We start from the raw sequence: 19,724 nt of genomic DNA on the forward strand, positions 1-19,724 counted from the left end.
CCTAGTTCTGGACTCAGCCACAATAGGAAACACCCTTTCCACGTGCATCTTGTTGAGACCATTCACGATCTTACACTTCAGTCAAGTCACCCCTCACTCTTCTAATCTCCAGTGGAAACAAGTCCAGTCTGCCTAACCTTTCCTCATAAGACAAACCCGCTCATTCCAGGTATCAATCTAGTAAACCTCCTCTGAACTGCCTCCAATGCATTTATGTCCTTCGTTAAATAAGGAGACCAAAACTGCACACAGTATTTGAGATGTGGTCTCACCAGTGCCCTGTATAAATGAAGCATAACCTTCTTACTTTTATGTTCAATTCCTCTCGTAATGAAGGATAGCATTCCATTAGCCTTCTTAATTACTTGCTGTACATGCATACTAACTTATTATGACTCATGCACTAGAATATCTAGATCCCTCTGCACCTTGGAATTCTGAAGGCGTTCTCTACTTTTTTTTTATTCCTGCCAAAGTGAACAACTTCACATTTTCCCACATTGTAGTCCATCTGCCAGATTTTTGCCCACTCACTCAAATTACCTACATCCATCTGCAAACTCCTTATGTCATCTTCACAACTTACTTTCCTACCTATTTTTGTGTCACCTGCAAATTTAGCTACCATGCTTTCATTCCCCTCATCTAAGTCATGATATAAATTGTAAAACGTTGAGACCCAAGCACAGACCCCTGTGGAACTCCACTTGTCACATCCTGTCGATCAGAAAAAGACCCAGTTAGGCATACCGTCTGTTATGCCCTACACCATGAGCTTTAATTTTCTGCAATAACCTTTGATGTGGCACCTGATCAAATGCCTTTTGGATACCCAAGTACAGTACATCAACAGGCTCCCATTTATCTGCATGTTACTCCTTCATAGAGCTCCAGTAAATTGGTTAAACGTGATTTCCCTGCAGTTGAAAAAAATCATGCTTGCAATTTCACTAGATGTTCGTTCCCACAAGCCTGATTGACAGCTCCAAGAGGTCATAGAGATTAATTGTCTTTGATGTGGAGCTATGAATACAAATGTTTGTGTTTAAAAGGCATTAAGCACTTAAAGGAAATGTTTGTTTTTATAGAGGGTTAAGTGTTTGAAGGGATTTAAATCTATCAAATGGCCTTTTATCAATGAGAGTGTTTTTTAAAAATATAGTGACATTTGTAATAGATACTTAGAACTTTATTTCATCTTAGCATGACTCCTAAGGTCTGCCCATGGTGGATACTAGGTGAGTTGGCATGGAGGGTGTAAGGACAAAAGGTGGTGGGTGAGAGACATGGGTGGCATGAGTTGGGACTAAATTGCCATAGGAGCTATAACATTTCATGAGTGGGTAGAGGGGCACATTTGGTACGAAGGGCCATGGTGGGGTCTGGTGGGTGGGAGGCATGAATTGGCATGGATAGGGCAAGTTGGGGGGCCGGTGATGTGAGGGCCAGAGGGCTGTTGTTTGTTCTATTGTTTTGATTACAACAGGGACAAAGCCCCAGACTGAGGCAAGCCTTTTAAGCAGCTGCCTTGGCACCCAGTAGCCCCTCTGGATGCCTCCACCCTATTTCCAGGGGCAGCAGGCCAGCCCCCCATTGGCACCCGACCCACTCCACCACCACCAACACCACCAACCCTTTGGGGCACTCTCTCCTGAGTCAGGTTTGCAGAGTCGAGAAATTTCCTGATTCTGCGCACCCAGCTCAATTAAAAATTCGTCCCAAAGTCTTGTCTTTACATTTGGGGCACAATCCATTGCATGGGATGACCTACAAACTAAATGGGACAGACTAAGGATAGATTGAGCACTAAGAGGCATGCCAACGATTGGCAGCAGACTTGTATAACCATGGTCCAACATGTCCTTCACTCCTCCATCTAGGCAAAACCAGAACCATACCTAGGTTCATAGAAGAATATGCTAGGAACAACCCCAAAAGCTGCAGGTTATAGAACACAACAGCTCTACAAGCAATCAATCGGGTAATTTGTTTTGTTAGCCTTAGCACATCCAATCAAGTGCTCCTCAGGACATCATGGCTTTCCTGTCCATTCAGCTGCTTCATTATATCCTTTATTCTGCCATAATGAGTGAGGTTTTTCACTGATCACATTTTGCAGAATTCAAAAGCATTCACAGCTGTATGTCTACCACAGCACCTGGGATGATGTCCTTGGGGCTGACCAGTTGCAGGTAACATTCACACCACAAATATGCCTTACAATGACTAAATTCAAGAAAAGGCCAACTACCCTTCCCAACCTTCAACAACAATGAATTTACTGAGTTTCCCCATTTTCAATATCTTTGGGAATCATCAGAAGCTTAACCTGCCCAGGAGTTTTGACATTACGGCTAACAGGGTGAAGCAGTCTTGGTACTTTGTGATGAAAGGCACGCTCCCTGACTGATCCATGCTTCCCCACCATCTGCATGTCTCAAATCAGGAGTGCGATGAAATACCGTTCACCTGGATGGATGCATGCAAAGCAGAGCAAAGCAATTATTTAATTGTCTTCACTGCCACCAGGCTCAGAATTCACTACTGGGCTGGAGGTGTCAGCTGTGGCTCAGTTCATAGCACCCTCGCCTTTGAATCAGAGGGTTGTGGGTTCATGTTCCACTCCCGGAAACCAAGAACTGTGATTGTACTCGAAAGAGTTGCAATCTGTGACTGTTGATAAATCGAAAGAGTTTCACTACTGGGCTGCCAGCAAACTGTGGCTACACTATGCACTAACTACAGAATGCATTGCAAGATTTTACCAAGTTTATTTGCATATTTTCAGAACAAAGAGCAATAAGAGCAGCAATGTTGTGAGAATGCCATCACCAACAAAATGCCTGCCAAGTCACACACCACCCTGACTTGGACATGAACTTCTCTTTTATAATAACTGTCATAGAAAATCCTGTAATTTTCACCATCATTGGAGTGCCATCAGCACAAAGATGGCAGTTTGTCAGGAAGATATAATGTAATTGGAATTTATTGTAAAATAGAGGGGTGGGGGTGTGTGTGTGTGTGTGTGTGTGTGTGTGTGTGTGTGTGTGTGTGTGTGTGTGACTTAATTGGATTAAGGGAAGCTGGTCTGAAGGCTTTGATGTAATAGAAGATGAGCTAGGTTGGAAATGTTAATAGGTAAATATGGGGAAGTTTAGAATGTAAAGTGTAAAAGGACATTTGCATTTTGAAATAAACCAGACTAGGTTGTTTTCAAAGGCGGGGTGAAATGTGTCACCTAGCCAGGTGAAGTTCAGAAACGGTGTGTTTGTTTTTCCCTAACATTACTGCTAAAATTAGTACTATGAGAGATTTTTATAATCAGGGAAGTGAAGTCCAAAGACAAAGTGAAACATTGGGAATTTGCATTCAAAGGGGAAAATATGTATAAAGGAGCGAAGGTTGTGTGCAAGGGTAGGCATTCTAAGATCTAACAAGACTGAAACGCCTTGAGCACCTAAGCCTCAAGCTGCTGTCTACAAAGAACTGAAGTTAAGGAAACTCACTTTGAATTGAATTGTTCAGGGTATCATGTTTCTTTGCCTGGGTTTTTTAAAGTCTGTGTTTTACTGTTGCCTTAACCAAAGTGTAACTGGGAGTTAGATTAATTAGGGGATTTAGAAGTTGTCATGTTGTAAGTTGTAGATCTATGCATGTACTTAAAATCGTTTCTTCTATTAATAAAGGTTTAATTTAATTTGGTAAGAAACCTGTAAGACTTGGTGGTCTTATTACTATTGAATTCAAGACACGCATCTTGAAATTTATACAAATTGTGAAACAAGTTGTAGCAGTTGTTTCAAGTTTCCTTTTGGAATTTGAGCAGCTCAGCATCTACCATTGACTGTACCATAACAAATGGTCTAAGGAAATGATCTACTTGGTAACCTTTTAATATTATTACATCACTTTTGAATATTGATGGAGTGTAGTCATTGCACCCTTGGCTTTTTGTTTGACTTCTTAAACCAGTTCATTTCTAATTAAACCCAATTCATGTGGCAAATTTGAGTAGAGTTCCAGATGATCAGAAAATCGCTGTACAGATAATATTTAAATTTGTTTGCAGTGTACTATATTGTATTGGCACTGTTGACAACAACAGCTTGCATTTATATAGTGGGTCATGCAGCATCTGTGGAGAAAAAATGTTAACATGAAGGGTCATCGACCTGAAATGTTAACTCTGTTTCTCTCCATAGATGCTGCCTGACCTGCTCAGTATTTCCATTATTTTCTGTTTTTATTTCTGATTTCCAGCACCTGCGGTATTTTGCTTTTGCATCTATATAGTGCCTTAAATATAGTAAAATACTTCACAATCAGCGGGAAAAAGAAATAACTGACTTGGTAATGTAACTGCAGTAGATCCATTCTGGTAATTCTGATGTGACAGAGGGCTGAAGCAGATATTTGCCAGTGCTTGAACAGTAACGTTCAAGTGTAATATATATTTAGATTCTGGCCTGTGGCTCATTTGATCTTTATGTATGTTTCAACTAGTTCTGGAGCACTGTTCAAGCACATCTTCTTTACATGATTTCCTTTCTTTCCCCCTAGGGATTTTGCACAGAAGTTGGCCAGTGCCCTTGCTCACAATCCAAACTCAGGACTTCACACAATCAATCTTGCCAATAATCCACTGGAGGACAGAGGTAGGCGTTCTGCCATCATCTATAATTTATCTCGGGTTTCTTTCCTTGGTTCTGTTTACATTTGTATAGCACCCGTTGAGAAGAGTGGGTCAGATCTCCCTTCTGTTGGGCTAGAAGACATAAACACAGGACATGCCCACCTGATTTCCTACAATCTCTGCTCAGTGCAGATCAGGTGACAAATGAGTGCAGAAAATTGGACTCACTCTTATGATGCTTCATGTCTACGTATAGCATGCAACAGTTTTCATTTGCTGCCAAAATAACGGTGAGATTAATGACAACTTCAGGTGATGGCAGATATGTAGTTAAACACAGAAATCCAAAAATTGCTGTCCAACATAAAGCACTTCACCTCAGCTTTGCGAAAGTGTAATTTCACTTCTGCTTCACCATTGAAATGCATTGAATGTGTGAAGTTCCAGTATTTGCACCATGGACACGAACTACAGATGCTCTGTTTCCCTCATTGGAACATTATCAGCTTGCAATTTCAGCAACTTGCCAAGCAAAATATTTTTAAAACATAACCACGCAAGGGCAAACCTAAATAACAATGTGCCATCAGATATGTCTTGCGACAGCAGTCTATGGCCCAATACACTTTAAGGAAAAACAAGTTCAGCTTTGTGTAAAACGAATTCTTAATTTGTTTAGGTAAGCTAAGCACTGCTTTATAATGGTGGCTAATTTTCTATGAGTTAAGCTTCTATTTTAGAATTGCTTTGGTTTCTAATAAACAGTACTGTAACAGATGTCCTAAAAGACCATCAGTGGGTTCCAAGCCTGAGTGTTGCTCATATCCATGACATTAAAAAAACAAAGATTTGAATACTCAATTAAGGAAACAGAATAATAAAATTTGAAAGTCTCAATCTTTTTTTCTTCATATACTACCCTATCTCGACGACTTAGGGCAGAATTTTCTGGATGGCAGTGGGGGGGGGGGGGCGGAGCAGGAACAGGTGTGGACCTGATTGCCAATCGTGATCGGGTCTGCGCCGCCATTTTATGCAGGCGGGTCAATTAAGACCCGCCCAGTGTATTTCACGACTCGCGTGCATAGCTGGAGTGGGCGGGCGGCGGCCACGCTCAGCCCGCCAGATCCAACGGCGACCCGGCGGCCAGTATAAAGGAAGGCCTGGTAGCCTTCTAAAGGCTGCTTGCAATGGCTAGGCGAAGGGCTCTGCAGAGGGCCAGTGGAGGTTATGCAAGTCCGGAGGGTAGGCCAGATCAATGGGTAGGCCGTTGGGACAGGCCAGGCTGGAGGGTAGGGCGGGGTCCAGCGTGCCCCTCGTTGTTCCGATTGAGTGCTTTGCTGCCCTCCTTAAGGAGGTGGTAGCACGGCGGCGGTGCTGGTTCCCCAGGACAGGAGGAGGCGGCTCCCCCCCATGACGAAACGTGCTTGGGAGGAGGCGGCAGAGGTGGTGAGCTCCTGCGACATGGTGCAGCGCACCTTGATCCAGTGTCGCAAGCGCTTCAATGATTTGTTGCGCTCTGGAAGGGTGAGTACAATGTTGGCATTGGTCACTTAACCCAGCAGGTCGGCTTTTCCCCCTGCTGCCATCTCCCCTGCCAAGTCTGAGTGTAGTGACTGCATTGAATCATTGACAGAATGTGTCCTTTGCTGGGTGGGCCAGCAGATATTTCCCATGCCGAGGTCAGCCTGAGAGGGTGGTGAAGAGATGGGTTCTGCCCCTGCAGCATGTGGTACACTGGGACCCACATGACTGTTTTGGGGGCAACCTGGAGGAGCTGCACCTGGGCACAGTGCTTGAACTGCAGGACATGTGATGACATGCTGGGAGAGGAGCTTCAAGGTGGCGTGGCAATGAGCCATCTGCTGCCCTCTGCGCTCCATGTGCTTGCACCTCCTTGCTATGGAAGGATATACCGTGTGGTGCCTAATGTGATGTAGGCAGCATGTGGCGAAGGACAGGGTGAGGAACGGGCCTAGCTCCTTTTGTGTGAATGTTCAGCAGTAGCGGGGTGAGGAGGCACTGGAGCCCTGATACGTCCCACTCTGGTTGGGGTGGGCCATGCGCGAACAGAGTCCATGTACAATTTGCATAAATTCTCTCATTTTCAGGAGAAGAATGCTCATGATGCAGCCGAGCGGGTGAGGACTGGCGGTGGCCAGGTGCAGTTAGCCATTCTCACCCAGTTTGAGCAGGAGGCCCTGGATTTGGAGAGGCGCCATGCACCCAGGTCCACCGGTGTCGGTGAGACTGGGGTGCCCCAGCCAGGCATATATGCCCAGCATTGAGGTCAGCATTGTTTTCCCAACAGCAATAGCAGTGTTGAATGTTAAGTGATTTAATTTTGCAAAATGGCTTGGCCATTGCTTATGAAAGGAAGAGCGCATAATGATCCGGGGGACAGGGATGCACATTGACATTGTCTCCACGTTAACTGATCCATTGCCCTTGTTCTTCCTTTTAGCATCAGCAGAGCAGAGCAGGGCCGGGAGGAGGAGCAGCAGAGTCCCCTCTCACACCTGAGGGGCCTGAAGCCTCACCAGTGTCATACCATCTCTGTCAGGCAGGCACCAGTGCAAATACTATCACCTCGGTGGGAGTTAGTGTCAGCTAGTGTCCCGGGGCACAGCGGTGAGGGCACTTCACAATTGCTGGAGGAGCTGGCAGAGACAGAAAGTGCCCATGGCACCAGCAGTTGGAGGACTGCAGAGGACCAGGCACATGCTCAGTCGCTGGCTGATGATGTGCCTCCGGAGGTGTTCGCTACGCAGCAGGGACGTGAAATGCAGCCTGGTGCGCGGGAGCATCTGGGTGTGGTACATGATGCTTTGCTTGGCTTGATGTCTGTGGTGGAGGAGTCTACGAGGACGATCGCTGAAGCAATGAGCCACATGTCCGAGCGCCATGTGTCCTCCATGGAGAGAGTGGCGATTTTCGTGGAGAGCCTCCTCTAGGAGACCCGTCTGGGCTTCCTGGGGATGTGCTCTGACCGGCAAGCCCTCACATTGGCATTGACCTCAGCTGGTCAGTGCCAGTGTGGGAGATGGTGTGGGCACCAAGTTTCCCAGCTCAGTGCCCATCCATCCATGGTGAGCAGGGAAGTCCGAAGCAACCTCATGTTGGCGCAGCAGCTGCCTGTCATCTCTGCAGACTCCTCTCAGGGCGCTCCAGATGAGGGCAGCAGCTCTTCCATCCCTCTGCCAGTGACCGTGGCATCCGGTGAGGCTGCTACGACTGGGGAGATGCCAGCTGTGGTACTCCCAGGCGGGGCCAGTACAGGCTCCACGGGCCAGAGGACGACCGCCAAGGTCATCGAGGCCAACAGGACAGCAGAGTCAGCAGGCTGTCTCAGATGCCACTCCTAGCAATGAGGCAGCATCAAGACGTAGTAAACGTAAACATACAGCACCTTAGGCACACCACGGGTTTATCACACTTGCTTTTGTGTTGTCTCGAGATGAGGTCTTTATGATTTGCTTTGAATTGGAACACCCGTGTCATTTTGTTTCATTAAGTTTCTTGCCTGTGATATTAAATTGAGACATGTGACCATGGCTGAGGGTGCCTCTTTTCTTCTGCATGTGTATGGTTTCCAAAAATGTTAGGAGTGCTTTGTGGGACATTCAGCTTTATTAACAAGGCCCTTAGTTAATGTTCCTAACCTGGAAGATTTGGCACTTAGGTATTGAGTATGGAGCCTACAGCCCAGGTTTGTTCTTGAGGACCATTTGTGGTGTGCTAGCTGAAGGTTCATTGGATTAAAGCCTCCCGGGTGTCCCTGCCTCCCTGCAGTATGCCTGGGTCAGTGTCTATCCCCTCAGCATTTCCCTGTGCATACTCATCCTCGGACTCACTGCTGGACTCATTGTGTGCAGCTGCAGCCACTGCGTCGACATCTTCATCGTCCACTGCGTCACCCCTTCCCAACGCAAGATTGTGGAGAGTGCAGCATGCAACCACAATCACTGACAAACGATCTGGGGAGTAATGGAGTGCACCCCCTGAATGGCCCTGGCATCGGAAGTGCATCTGGAGAAGACCGATGGTTCTCTCCACCACAGCCCTTGTGGAGGCGTGGCTCCTATTGTATCGCTGCTCCGCTTCTGTTCTTGTATGGCGGAGAGGTGTCATGAGCAGCCTTCTGAGGGGATAGCTCTTGTCATCCAGCAGCCATCCATCAAGCCGGGCTGGATCACTGAAGAGCCCCGGCACCTGGGAGTGCCTGAGGATGTAGGTGTCGTGGGAGCTGCCTGAGTACCTTGCACAAACTTGCAGAATCTGCATCCTGTGATCACACACTATCTGCACGTTCATGGAGTGGAAGCCCTTCCTGTTGACGAAGGCACCGGGCTCACCTGCTGGCGCCTTGATGGCCACATGTGTGCAGCCTATAGCACCCTGGATGCGGGGGAAGCCAGCAATGGCCGCAAAGCCTCTGGCACGCTGTGTCTGGCTTGCCTGGTCCCAATGGAAGTGGATGAAGGTCAATGCCCATCTGAACAGAGCCTCTGTAACGTGCTTGACAGAAGTGTGGACAGCTGATTGGGAGACACCGCAAAGATCACCCACCGAGCCCTGGAAGGAGCCAGAGGCATAGAAGTTGAGGGCAACTGTGACCTTTAGAGCCACTGGCATGGGGTGTCCACCCACACAGTTAGGGGAGATCTCAGGGCCAATCATCTGACAAATATGTTTCCCTTGAGAGACGGAGCCTCCTTCGGCACTGCACCTGTCCTCCCAAAGGTGGCTCCCCAGAAAGCTGAATGTACACTCCTGGCCTCCTCCCCCTTCTAGCTCTTTCTTCCTCGGAGGAGGAGGAGGTGCCTCTAGTGGAGAGTTCAGTTCCCATTCCCAGGCTATGGGAAGGCTTCCAGAAACCTGCAGGCCCAAAAAAGATTCCTCACTGCAAAGTGTGCTGACCTGAGGGTTTTAAGAGTCCAGACAAAGCAGCTGGTATGCGTTTTGAAGTATTGCAGATCATACAGGCAAGTTTCAATAACTTTGAAAAAATCAACACTTGATAGAGCACATTCGCAGCCCCAGTTGACCCCTCTTATCCCGCCTGTGGATGAGGTTTATATAAATGTGTCCTACCCGCCTGCCCGTTGCGCCCGTGTGCCAACCCGAAGATTGCACGGGCGCAGAAAATTCGGCATCGATTGGTGAGTCAGGGGCCTTAAGTGGCCCATTAATTAATGGCAGGCACACAGCAGATATCATTGCACGCCCACCTAACAAAATATCGCGATGGCGCGCGGTGACGCCGGGACGCTCACCTGACGTCACCACATGTCATTTTACGCGTGGACGTGCGGGACCCGCCCCCGCATGCCAACGGGAAAATTCTGTCCTTAGAGTTGTTTTGTGAGACCCTACTCCAGGATTAGAGATTGTGTTAGAACACTAGGCTAATTCTCAAGCGTGCGCAATTAGCAGTATCAGCCCTGCCTCAGTTGGTGGCGTGGGCAGATAGGTGGCAGATGAAATTCAATGTGGAGAAATGTGAGGTGATACACTTTGGTACAAAATACATGGAGAGACAGTATAAAATAAAGGATACTACTCTAAAGGATGTGCTGGAGCAGAGAGATCTGGGTGTATGTGTACAAAAATCATTAAAAGTGGCAGGACAGGTAGAGAGAACTGTTTCTAAAGCATACAGTATTCTAGGCTTCATTAATAGGGGCATAGGGTACAAGAGCAAGGTGGTTATGAACTTGTATAAGAGACTGGTTAGACCTCAGCTGGAGTATTATGTACAGTTCTGAGTGCCACACTATAGGAAGGATGTGAATGCATTGGAGAGAGTGCAGAAGAGGTTTACGAGAATGGTTCCAGGGATGAGACCCTTCAGTTGTGAGGAAAGACTGGAGAGGTTGGGACTGTTTTCCTTGGAGAGGAGAAGGCTAAGAGGAGATTTGAAAGAAGTTTTCAAATCATGAGGGGTCTGGACAGAGTAGATAGGGATAAACTGTTCCCGCTTATAAATGGATCGCGAACCAGAGGGCATAGTTTTAAAATGTTTTGCAAAAGAAGCAAGTGCGAAGTGAGAAAAAACTTTTTCACACAGCGTGTAGTTAGGGTTTGGAATGCACTGCCTGGAAATGTGGTGGACGCAGGTTCAATTGAGGCATTCAAGAGGGCATTGGATGATTATTTAAATAGAAACAATGTGCAGGATTATGGGGAAAAGTCAGGAGATTGTTAAAATGCTCAGAGAGGCGGTGCAGGAACAATGGGCCAAATGGCCACCTTCTACACTGTAACAATTCTGAGATTCTCTGTGATTCCATTAATAAGGATATTGTAACAAGGCACTCTGAAAGCCTTATGATTAGACAGATAAATCATTTTTAATACATCTACTATAGTTTTTTTTAGTTTATCACCAGCAGGGCAGAGAAGGGGAACCAGTAAATGTAGTATACTTGGGATTTTCAAAAAGCATTTGATAAAGTGCCATACAAGAGGTTATTGCTCAAAATTTGGGCTCATGGGATTGGGAGTAATACATTATGGATTGAAATTGGTGAATGGGCAGAAAATAGAGATTAGAAATAGTCATTTTCAGAATGTCTGGGTCTAAGAACAGCAAGATGTAAATGAATGTAAGTTTATTATTTTATTAGTTCCTTCCACTTGAGAAAATTAATAATACGCCTTTAACTTCAAAGGATTTTAACAGCTAAATTGGTATGGGAGATGGTGCTGGAAATTTACAGATTGTGCAGGGAAAATCAGGAAGAACTTTCACAGCCACAATTAAAGTTTGCCGGATCTCACATTTTTCTTTGTTTCCGCCTTCTTCCTCACCATCTTAGTTTAAACAATGTTGAAAATACGGAAGAACTTACATCAAACCTTTTACTTGTCAGGTTATATTTGCTTTTGTGACCAGCATTGTTATAAATCTCAGAACTGTTGATTTAATTCTGCTTAAAGCTGTGTTTGCCAAATGGCTTTGTTTGACCTAATTAGCTGCAAAGTTCCTTGAGAAAGAAAGCTTTTCACACATTCATACAGATGAGGAACTGGTAAAAGCAAAAAAACTGCGGATGCTGGAAATCCAAAACAAAAACAAAAATACCTGGAAAAACTCAGCAGGTCTGGGAGGGACTGGTAAAGTCTCCTTAGTTATTTCTCTTTGCTGCTATTTGACTATCCATTCTATTTGTCAATAGTATTAATTTTGTCTTCAAAGAATAAATAGTTAGAAATAATCTACAAATTTCTATTTGAGCAGATACTGTTCACCTTTAGCATTTCGATTGTAGAAGATCCTAGAGAGAATATATCAAAACTAGTAGACGGAAAACAAAAACAAATTCTATTTGGCAATTTACTTTAACTCTTATTAAGATATGTCATGTTCGGACATTGTTTTTAAATAATGAGAAGTCATTGAGTACTTCCTGTGGAAGTTTGTGCCCTAGTGATAGAAAGGTTCTCAGGATAGGATAATAGATAGTCATACTGTTTACTTTTGCATGCTAGATCAGTGCTGTTAATATTCTCTGACCTTTTTCAAATGTCTACTGTAATTGTAAGTACTGTTTTACTAAAAGTGAATAGATTGGCAAGGAAGGACTGCATTAAATCTATCCTGAAATCTGTGGGTTGCACAGCTTTGAAAAGATACAGCTTCTGGGTTAGTATGGACAAGGTTTGATTCCAGAAGATGATGTAAAACTGTTGAGAGGGAAACTGCTAAATCAAACCCTGAAAGGGAAATGAGCACCTTACAAGATAACTGCAAACGCATCTTAATAAAGGAAACAAACTACATTTCAAATGTGTGTGTTTTTCAGTCCATTGTGGAGTTTTACTTGGAGCTGGTGTACTTGGTCACCGCCTTTGTTCCTTCCGACACGACGTGCTTGGCCAGTTCCCCAGGCAGCAGCAGGCGTACAGTGGTCTGGATCTCCTGGGAGCTGATAGTGCTTGCTGTAATGGACAAGGCGGGATGCCTCACCCACGATGCGCTCGAAAATATCGCTCACGAACTAGTTCATGATACCCATGGCCTTGGAGGAGATGCCAGTGTTGGGGTGAACCTGCGTCATCACTTTGTAGATGCAGATAGAGTAACTCTCCTTCCTCGACCTCCGCTGCTTCTTGCCGCCTTTTGCTGCCAGTTTCTTTAAGGCTTTCTTTGCTCCCTTTTTGGGAGCTGGTTTCTTCTCATCAACCAGGAACCAGCACCAAGAATGTACTGGACCTGCAGCATCTGGCACTGACTGGTCTTATCCAGAACCTTGTTAAAGTACAATTCTATATGCATGGATTGCATCTGTAGACTTGTGCAAGTGTTCCCCTGAAAATGCCTTGTTTTGTGTGCCAATAACAATTAAACTCACATTTGGTAAGACGGAGGTTATGCCATTTTGATAATTCTCCCTCCTTAAATGCATTCCTCAAGATTATCCTCTCACTTGCTTTAAAGATCTTGTTGCTAATCTGTTTGACTAGTGAGGAAATTAAAATGCAAAGAAGCTCCTGTGATCTGATCAAATGTTACTGTACTTAATCTAGTTTAGTGCAGTTTCAGATTACCACTTTGTGAGAATTTTGAAAATTTGTACATGCTTGAATCAAATACGACAGAATCCAAGGCTTCATGTTAAGCTTATTAACAAGACATTAGTGGGAATCTCTAAATCCTGTAACACTGCAGATTTTCACAAACTGTTGGTTGTATACCTTTCCTCCCCACTGAAGATTTCCAGGGCTTTGATGCAAAGTACCTTAGGTTGTGCGTGGCACAATAGCAGATAATTGCTTCAGAAGGTTAATGTGAGTTTAATGTAAAATTTCACCATAATCTATATTGGGTGCAACCATTTTCCTTCACGGAATCAGTTTTTACAAATATAATGTCAGTAAGAAATAATAAGAACAATACCTGGTAGGTCAGTCACTATCTGAAAGAGGAAACCTAGATTAATGCTTTAGGTAGAAAATTTCATCAACATAAAATGTAAATCTATATTTTAGATGCTAATTGACCTAAGCATTCTCAATGGTTTTTTTCATTTTCTCACCAGTTAATCTCTTTGTGAATGCATTAACTCAATTGTGGAGGCAACTGTCATCCCTGGTATCTCAGTGAAGTAGAAGTTCTTCCTTTTCAAGTGCAGGATCTCTTCAGAATATTCCACTGCAAAGATGTGCACCATAGTTGATATGTGCCTTGTCGTCACCTTCTATCTAACAGGGTGCACCTCAAGCAGGGCCAGTGGATAAATCAGCGTGAGCGGTGACACTGGCTGTGTTTCCCCTTTTTGAAGCCAATTATAGTGTTCAAAACTGGGTCGTCTCGTCTGTACAGCCCAGTTGATCAGTGAATAAATGTGTTGAGCCATTTGGGAGCTCACTTTTTATTTCTGAAATTAATGCTCTTCCATATGAATTGAAGCAACAGCAGCTTAATGTTACTTTGTGTACTCGCATAGAAAAAGTAGCATTTTAATTTATTCTTGCTTGGACCAAGGTTGATGTTTTATATGGCTCAAGTTTGAGTATGGGTAGAAGGAAACACTTGCTTATAGTCAATTAAAAAGGTTATTCTGAATGGTAAAAATTAATGAGTGCATGTGGAGACTCCTCATAACTTATCATATGCCAGTGGGTTTGTGGGCATTATATAAGCAGAGTACAAGGCACAGTAAAATCTGACAGTAGATGTCAGTTTTGGAGTTTTTGAAATTGAGGTTGATTGTTTTTCGTAAAACAGCTGAACTGGTGTGGTTCACTCTTTAAGAACTAAATTAGTGTGGAACACAAAGTGAAAAATAAATCTCTCAACCTTTCGGTTTGAGCAGAGCTCATGGAAAAGAAGAGGAATTTGCAATTATATAGTGCATTTCACTATATCAGAGTCCAAATGCTCCACAGCCAATAAAATACCTATGGAGTATATTTGTTGTTGTAATGGAGGGTAATATGGCAACTAATTTGGAAATCTCAAGCCCCACAAACAGCAATGGCATAAGTGACCATATAATCTGTTTTTTGTTCATGTTAGTTGAGGAATAAATTTTGGCCAGGATACCAGGGTAGCTCCCCAGCTTTTCTTTTAATAGTGCCGAGGGATCTTTTACATTCACCTGATTGGTGAATGAGTCTTCAGTGTAGTGTGTTATTTGAGAGAAGACACCACTCCAACAGCGCACCACTCTGAATACTGAGTAATGCACTGGAGTATTAACTTCAATTATGTTTTCAGGTATGTGAAGTGGGACTTGCAGCTACAACTTTCTGACTCAGGCAATTGGGATGTTACCAATTTGCTAAGTCAGATACATAAATATATATACTAAAAATCTTGTATGGGGCATGCATTTCCTGTCAATAAATATTGCTTTGTGTTCTCATATTTAGTCATGCTTTGATGCCTAACATTCCCCATTCAATGTTGCTACAGAGTGAGTTTCTGAAGGTTCTCATCCAACTCTGTTGCCAGCTTTTATATAAAATAGCTCAATAATCAACTAACTATGGGCAAAATTGGGCATTTTATTGTTGATACAGTCAAGGCACATGAAATCAGTCTATAGCTGTTAGGTTTTATTGCAGTTAGTGCGCTAAAACCTATAGAATTTTCACTTGTGTATCCTTGTCCTCTTTGCCTTACCCATTTTGCGCTAATTATTTTATATTTTTCCTCTCATTTGTGATCGTTTGTTCTTTTATTGCTATTCATTTTTTTGGGCTATCTTATTTGCTCCTTCATTTGTCCTGGTGCTATTTATGCGTTCTTACTGCTCTTTCCTTGCATATATGCGTTCATTTATCCTTATTCTTTGTTGTTCATCCTCTGCTCAGGATATCTGAATTGTATGATTTTGTATTTTCTTGACCTCTCTTTATATATTTCCTCCTTCCTGAAATATTAAGAGGCAGGACATCCTATTGTAATATTTAAGGCCTACTTGTTGTTATGTTAATAGATAAGCCAAATATGTTTGGATTTGAATAACTGTAATACCAGTCAGTGACTTTGTGCACTATTTTCATTCTACTGTTTGTGATAATGCAACAAAATGCCTAAACGTCAGGTAGCTCTGTTAGATGTACATTTTTATACAGATGTTCCATTAATGTGTCTCTGTCCTATATTGTATTGCTCCAGGTAGGCATTAGTGTTTTGTCATGATAAGTTCTTCACTATGCAATTATATGGTTACTAATTTGGTTAGGGAATGAAATTTGTGTTTGGTGTTTCTGTCAAACAGTCAATGGTGAATTGATGGCACATTTTGCACCCCATCCATTTCCTTTTTCCAATTAACAGTGTGTAAAATGGGCTACTGGTTCCCAATTGCTTGTTTTACACTGCTGTTAGAGAGCAACTGACAGTCCTTTTAATAAATACTCTTGCCTTCTCCAATTTCCTAAAAGAACATTCTGTAGTGAGAAGAATTTTTATCCAATAATTGATTTGCAGGAAATGCCATTGTGATACATTGCAACAAAGAGATTGAGTTGATTTTCTTTGGGTATAATCTAGCTTTGAATGGCAATATTTTAATAATTCTGTTTTTAAATATGTGATGTATTAATCTAATGTTGTCTCAATATGAATTAGACATCTTGGCTAGTTTCCATCATTGGATTATTATGTGGTGGGGGAGAGGAGAACATCTGAATGGAGTGAAACTTTGCTTTTAGTTAAGATATTCTTTTTCTACTCAGAATTCAGGTTAGTTTTAAAATTGTATTATGATGTAGTTGCTTCATTGTCAAATAAGGATTAATAACTCCTGTTTTGCAGGCGTGTCCTCTCTGAGCAACCAATTTGCCAAAATTCCAAAGGGACTGAAACATTTAAACATGTCTAAAACCTCCTTGTCACCTAAAGGTACAGTAATTTTATTTAACTGTTCTTTCCATTGAGCGAATAAAGGGAAGGTTGTCCTAAGGATCTGACAGCAATGGAAATTAATATCAGGAGAAATGTAAAATGGGCTGCTGATTCACCATCACCAGTTTGCCCCATTGTGTCTCAGATTTTTGCTAGAGCAGCACAAAACTAAACCCTGCTCTTTTCACCCAGACATTTACGTCTTCCATTATTTCAAATGTTTATCAACTTTTCACTTTTTAAAAAAGCAATGGTGCCTGCCTCAACCATATATTTCATAATGCAACAATTGTTCATAAAGCCAAACTCTCAATATCATCTTTCTCTGCAGCATGATAATTTCTCATCCTTGATAACATCTCACTGAATTTGCACTGTAAAATCTGTCTTTAATGCCCTTTCCAAAACTCTGTGCACACAACTATATGGCTTAACTATTTCCTTATACATATTTATCATTATATCTGTATTCTTTGCCTTATTTATAAAGCCCAAAATGCTGTCATGCTTCTTTATAGCTTTATCTATCTGTACGTATCTCCACACTTTAAGTTTGTGCCCCTCATATGCTTCAGTCGTTCTTAAGGAATACATGCCCCCAATCCTTGCTTTTATTCCTAAATGATGTTAGATTGCATTAATTTAGAATAAATTGTATGCATCATCTGTGTGCTCATTTGGTTAACAAGTCTAATCCTCCTTGCTATTTGCCAGAAAGTAGCATCCCTTTCATTTGGGAGTCTTATCCAAGTAATATTTTTTTATTATTGTACAAAATACTATAATTCCATTCAGATGTCTTCTTTGCGGTAAGTGGCTTATCTTTTTTTCTGTATCTTTCTAAAATTAAGCGTTCATTCAACTGAAATTTGTTAGGGTTTATGGTTTCTCATAAATGTGTCTAGACCTCCTCATGAAAGAGTAACATACACTTGTAACTGTTAGAATCCAAGAGGTCATTCGCTGATTTTAAGTTTTTTTTTCTGTTCTTGGGATGTAGGTGATACTGGCAAGGCCACATTTATTGCCTATTCCTTGTTGCCCTGAGAAGGTAGTGGACATTTTTATACTGCTCCAATCCTTGCAGGGGTGCTCTTCCCACAATGGTGTTGGGTAGGGAATTGCAGGATTTTGACCCAGGAACAATGAAAGAATGGCGATACATCTCCAAGTCAGGATGTTGTGATATTTGGAGGAGAACTTGCAGAAAGTGATGCTCCCGTAAAGTTGCTGCTCTTGTCCTTCTCACTGATCTGGGTCCAGGAGGTGCTACTGAAATAAGCTTGGTGAGTTGCTGCAGTACATAGGTAGTATGCACTGCAGCCTTATTGTAGCAATGATAGTCAGTGGAGTAGATACTGAGTTTATGGCAGAGGCACTAATCAAGTGGACTGTTATGTTGTGGATAAAAGAAAGTGCTTGCATTTATAGTGTTCTTTACATTTCAAGACATCCGGAATAGTTTCACAACCGGTGAGGGACTTTTGAAGTGTAGACATTGTTGTAATGAAGGCAAACAAAGCTGCCAATTTTCACCTCACATCCTCTGTTCTCTAGAAGCTTCACCTCATCCAAACTCTGTTTACTCCATGCCAAGCTCTGCTCACATATCAACCCTATACTTGTTGACATATCTTGACTCAAATCTGAATGTATTGGTTTCAAATTCTTGTCCTTGTATTTAAATCCTTCCATTACCTTCCCCTTCCCTACTTCCAACCCTATAATCCTTTCATATGTATTCCTGCTAGCAGACACATGGAAACACCACCACTTGGAAGTTCCCCTCCAAGCCACTCACCATCCTGACTTGGAAATATATCGCTGTTCTTCACTCTTCCTGGGTCAACATCCTGGAACTCCCTCCCTAACAGCACTGTGGGTGTACCTACACCACATGGACTGCAGCGGTTCAAGAAGGCATCTCACCACCACCTTCTCATGGGCAATTAGGGATGGGCAATAAATGTTGGCCTAGCCAGCGAAGCCCACATCCCATGAATGAATAATAAAAAATAACTCCAGCCTCTAATAGAAGCTGATCCTTCAGTCCTGTAGGTCTGATCATCTGGAATTCTCTCCCTAAATTTCTTCTCCTCTTCATTTCTCCCCCTATTTCCCTCTTCATTTTCCCAGTACTTTGACCAAGATTTTCATCAACCCTCCGTATTTTTATCTAATTATGCTTCTGTAAGCGCCTTTAGATGTGTTTTTGTTAACATTGCTATTGCTCACCCTGCCTTTGGCCATGCTTTCAGCTGCCTTGGTGCGATGCTGTAGAATTCTCCACACCACCGCACACACAGCCCTCACACACCACCCTCCTCCCCCAACTATCTCTCTGCCTCTCCAACTCTCTCTCCTCCTTTAAGACTCAACCCTTTGACCAGGCATTTGGTCAGTCCTCATTGCATCCCCATCTTTGACTTAGTCACCTTGACTTGGGCCTCGATTTTCCCCTTGTGCTTCTGTGGAGTGGCTAAGAAAACTTCTACATCAAAAGTGCTATACAGATGCGAACTATAATTTTTTTTTGTTCCAAACAAAGCATAATATCAGTTCAAAAAAAAACCAGGCTGTTTTTGGTGAAGATAAGAACTTGAGGTAAGTGGGCAATTGAGATAAGAGAAGCATATAGCTTCATTGTTTAAAAATTAGCCATAAGATAGATTTGTGAGGGTGGGCCCTATAGGAAGTTACCACATGAAATTGTGGCTGGTAGCCAAAAATTGGTTTGCACTCTTCAATTGAGTGAACTTGAGCTTAGATATACTGTGATTTTGAAATTGGGGTGGTGAGGAATGGGAAGGGAGTTTAAAATTGGGCAGATAATTAATCCTGTGCTGGAGTCTAAACGTGAAATGTGATCTTGCATGAATTGTATGAATAGCTGTCGGAAAAATATGTGGATCAGTTAACCAATTGGAGCAAGATTTTACCTGGTTTGTAAGGTAGCTGTGTTGAGAATGCCAAAATTCACATTGGAGGCTGAAAGAGAGAGAAACTGGATATAATTTCAAAAAAAGGATGTTGTGCAAGTCCATTTATGTTGCTTAGTCCCAGACAGTATGTTTTACCATCATCAACAGTAATCTCCAGGCTATGTCAGTGCTTTTAAAAACTGTGGCTGTTTTATTACTTAGCAAGCACTGCCTGATATGTCTTATATTTATTATTGAAGCTTATTTTATTTGCTTATGAGTATTTTTTCTTGTTGGCATTCTC

General features: G+C 42.8%; 1 protein-coding gene and 1 pseudogene across 4 annotated transcripts in view; one reads left to right on the top strand and one right to left on the bottom strand.

The window, feature by feature from the left end:
• Positions 1 to 19,724, top strand: part of LOC144679016 (F-actin-uncapping protein LRRC16A-like) — a 431,407-nt gene that overhangs the window by 190,844 nt on the left and 220,839 nt on the right. For all 4 annotated transcript variants that reach the window (XM_078539233.1, XM_078539234.1, XM_078539236.1 and 1 more), the window contains exons 11-12: positions 4,564 to 4,658; positions 16,410 to 16,496. In XM_078539233.1, the coding sequence (XP_078395359.1) occupies positions 4,564 to 4,658; positions 16,410 to 16,496 (182 nt within the window). The remainder of the gene's footprint in view (positions 1 to 4,563; positions 4,659 to 16,409; positions 16,497 to 19,724) is intronic.
• Positions 12,459 to 15,273, bottom strand: LOC144672341 (histone H2B-like; annotated as a pseudogene).

Source organism: Cetorhinus maximus, chromosome 3, assembly GCF_964194155.1.
Source record: "Cetorhinus maximus chromosome 3, sCetMax3.hap1.1, whole genome shotgun sequence".
In the NCBI taxonomy this organism is placed as follows: domain Eukaryota; kingdom Metazoa; phylum Chordata; class Chondrichthyes; order Lamniformes; family Cetorhinidae; genus Cetorhinus; species Cetorhinus maximus.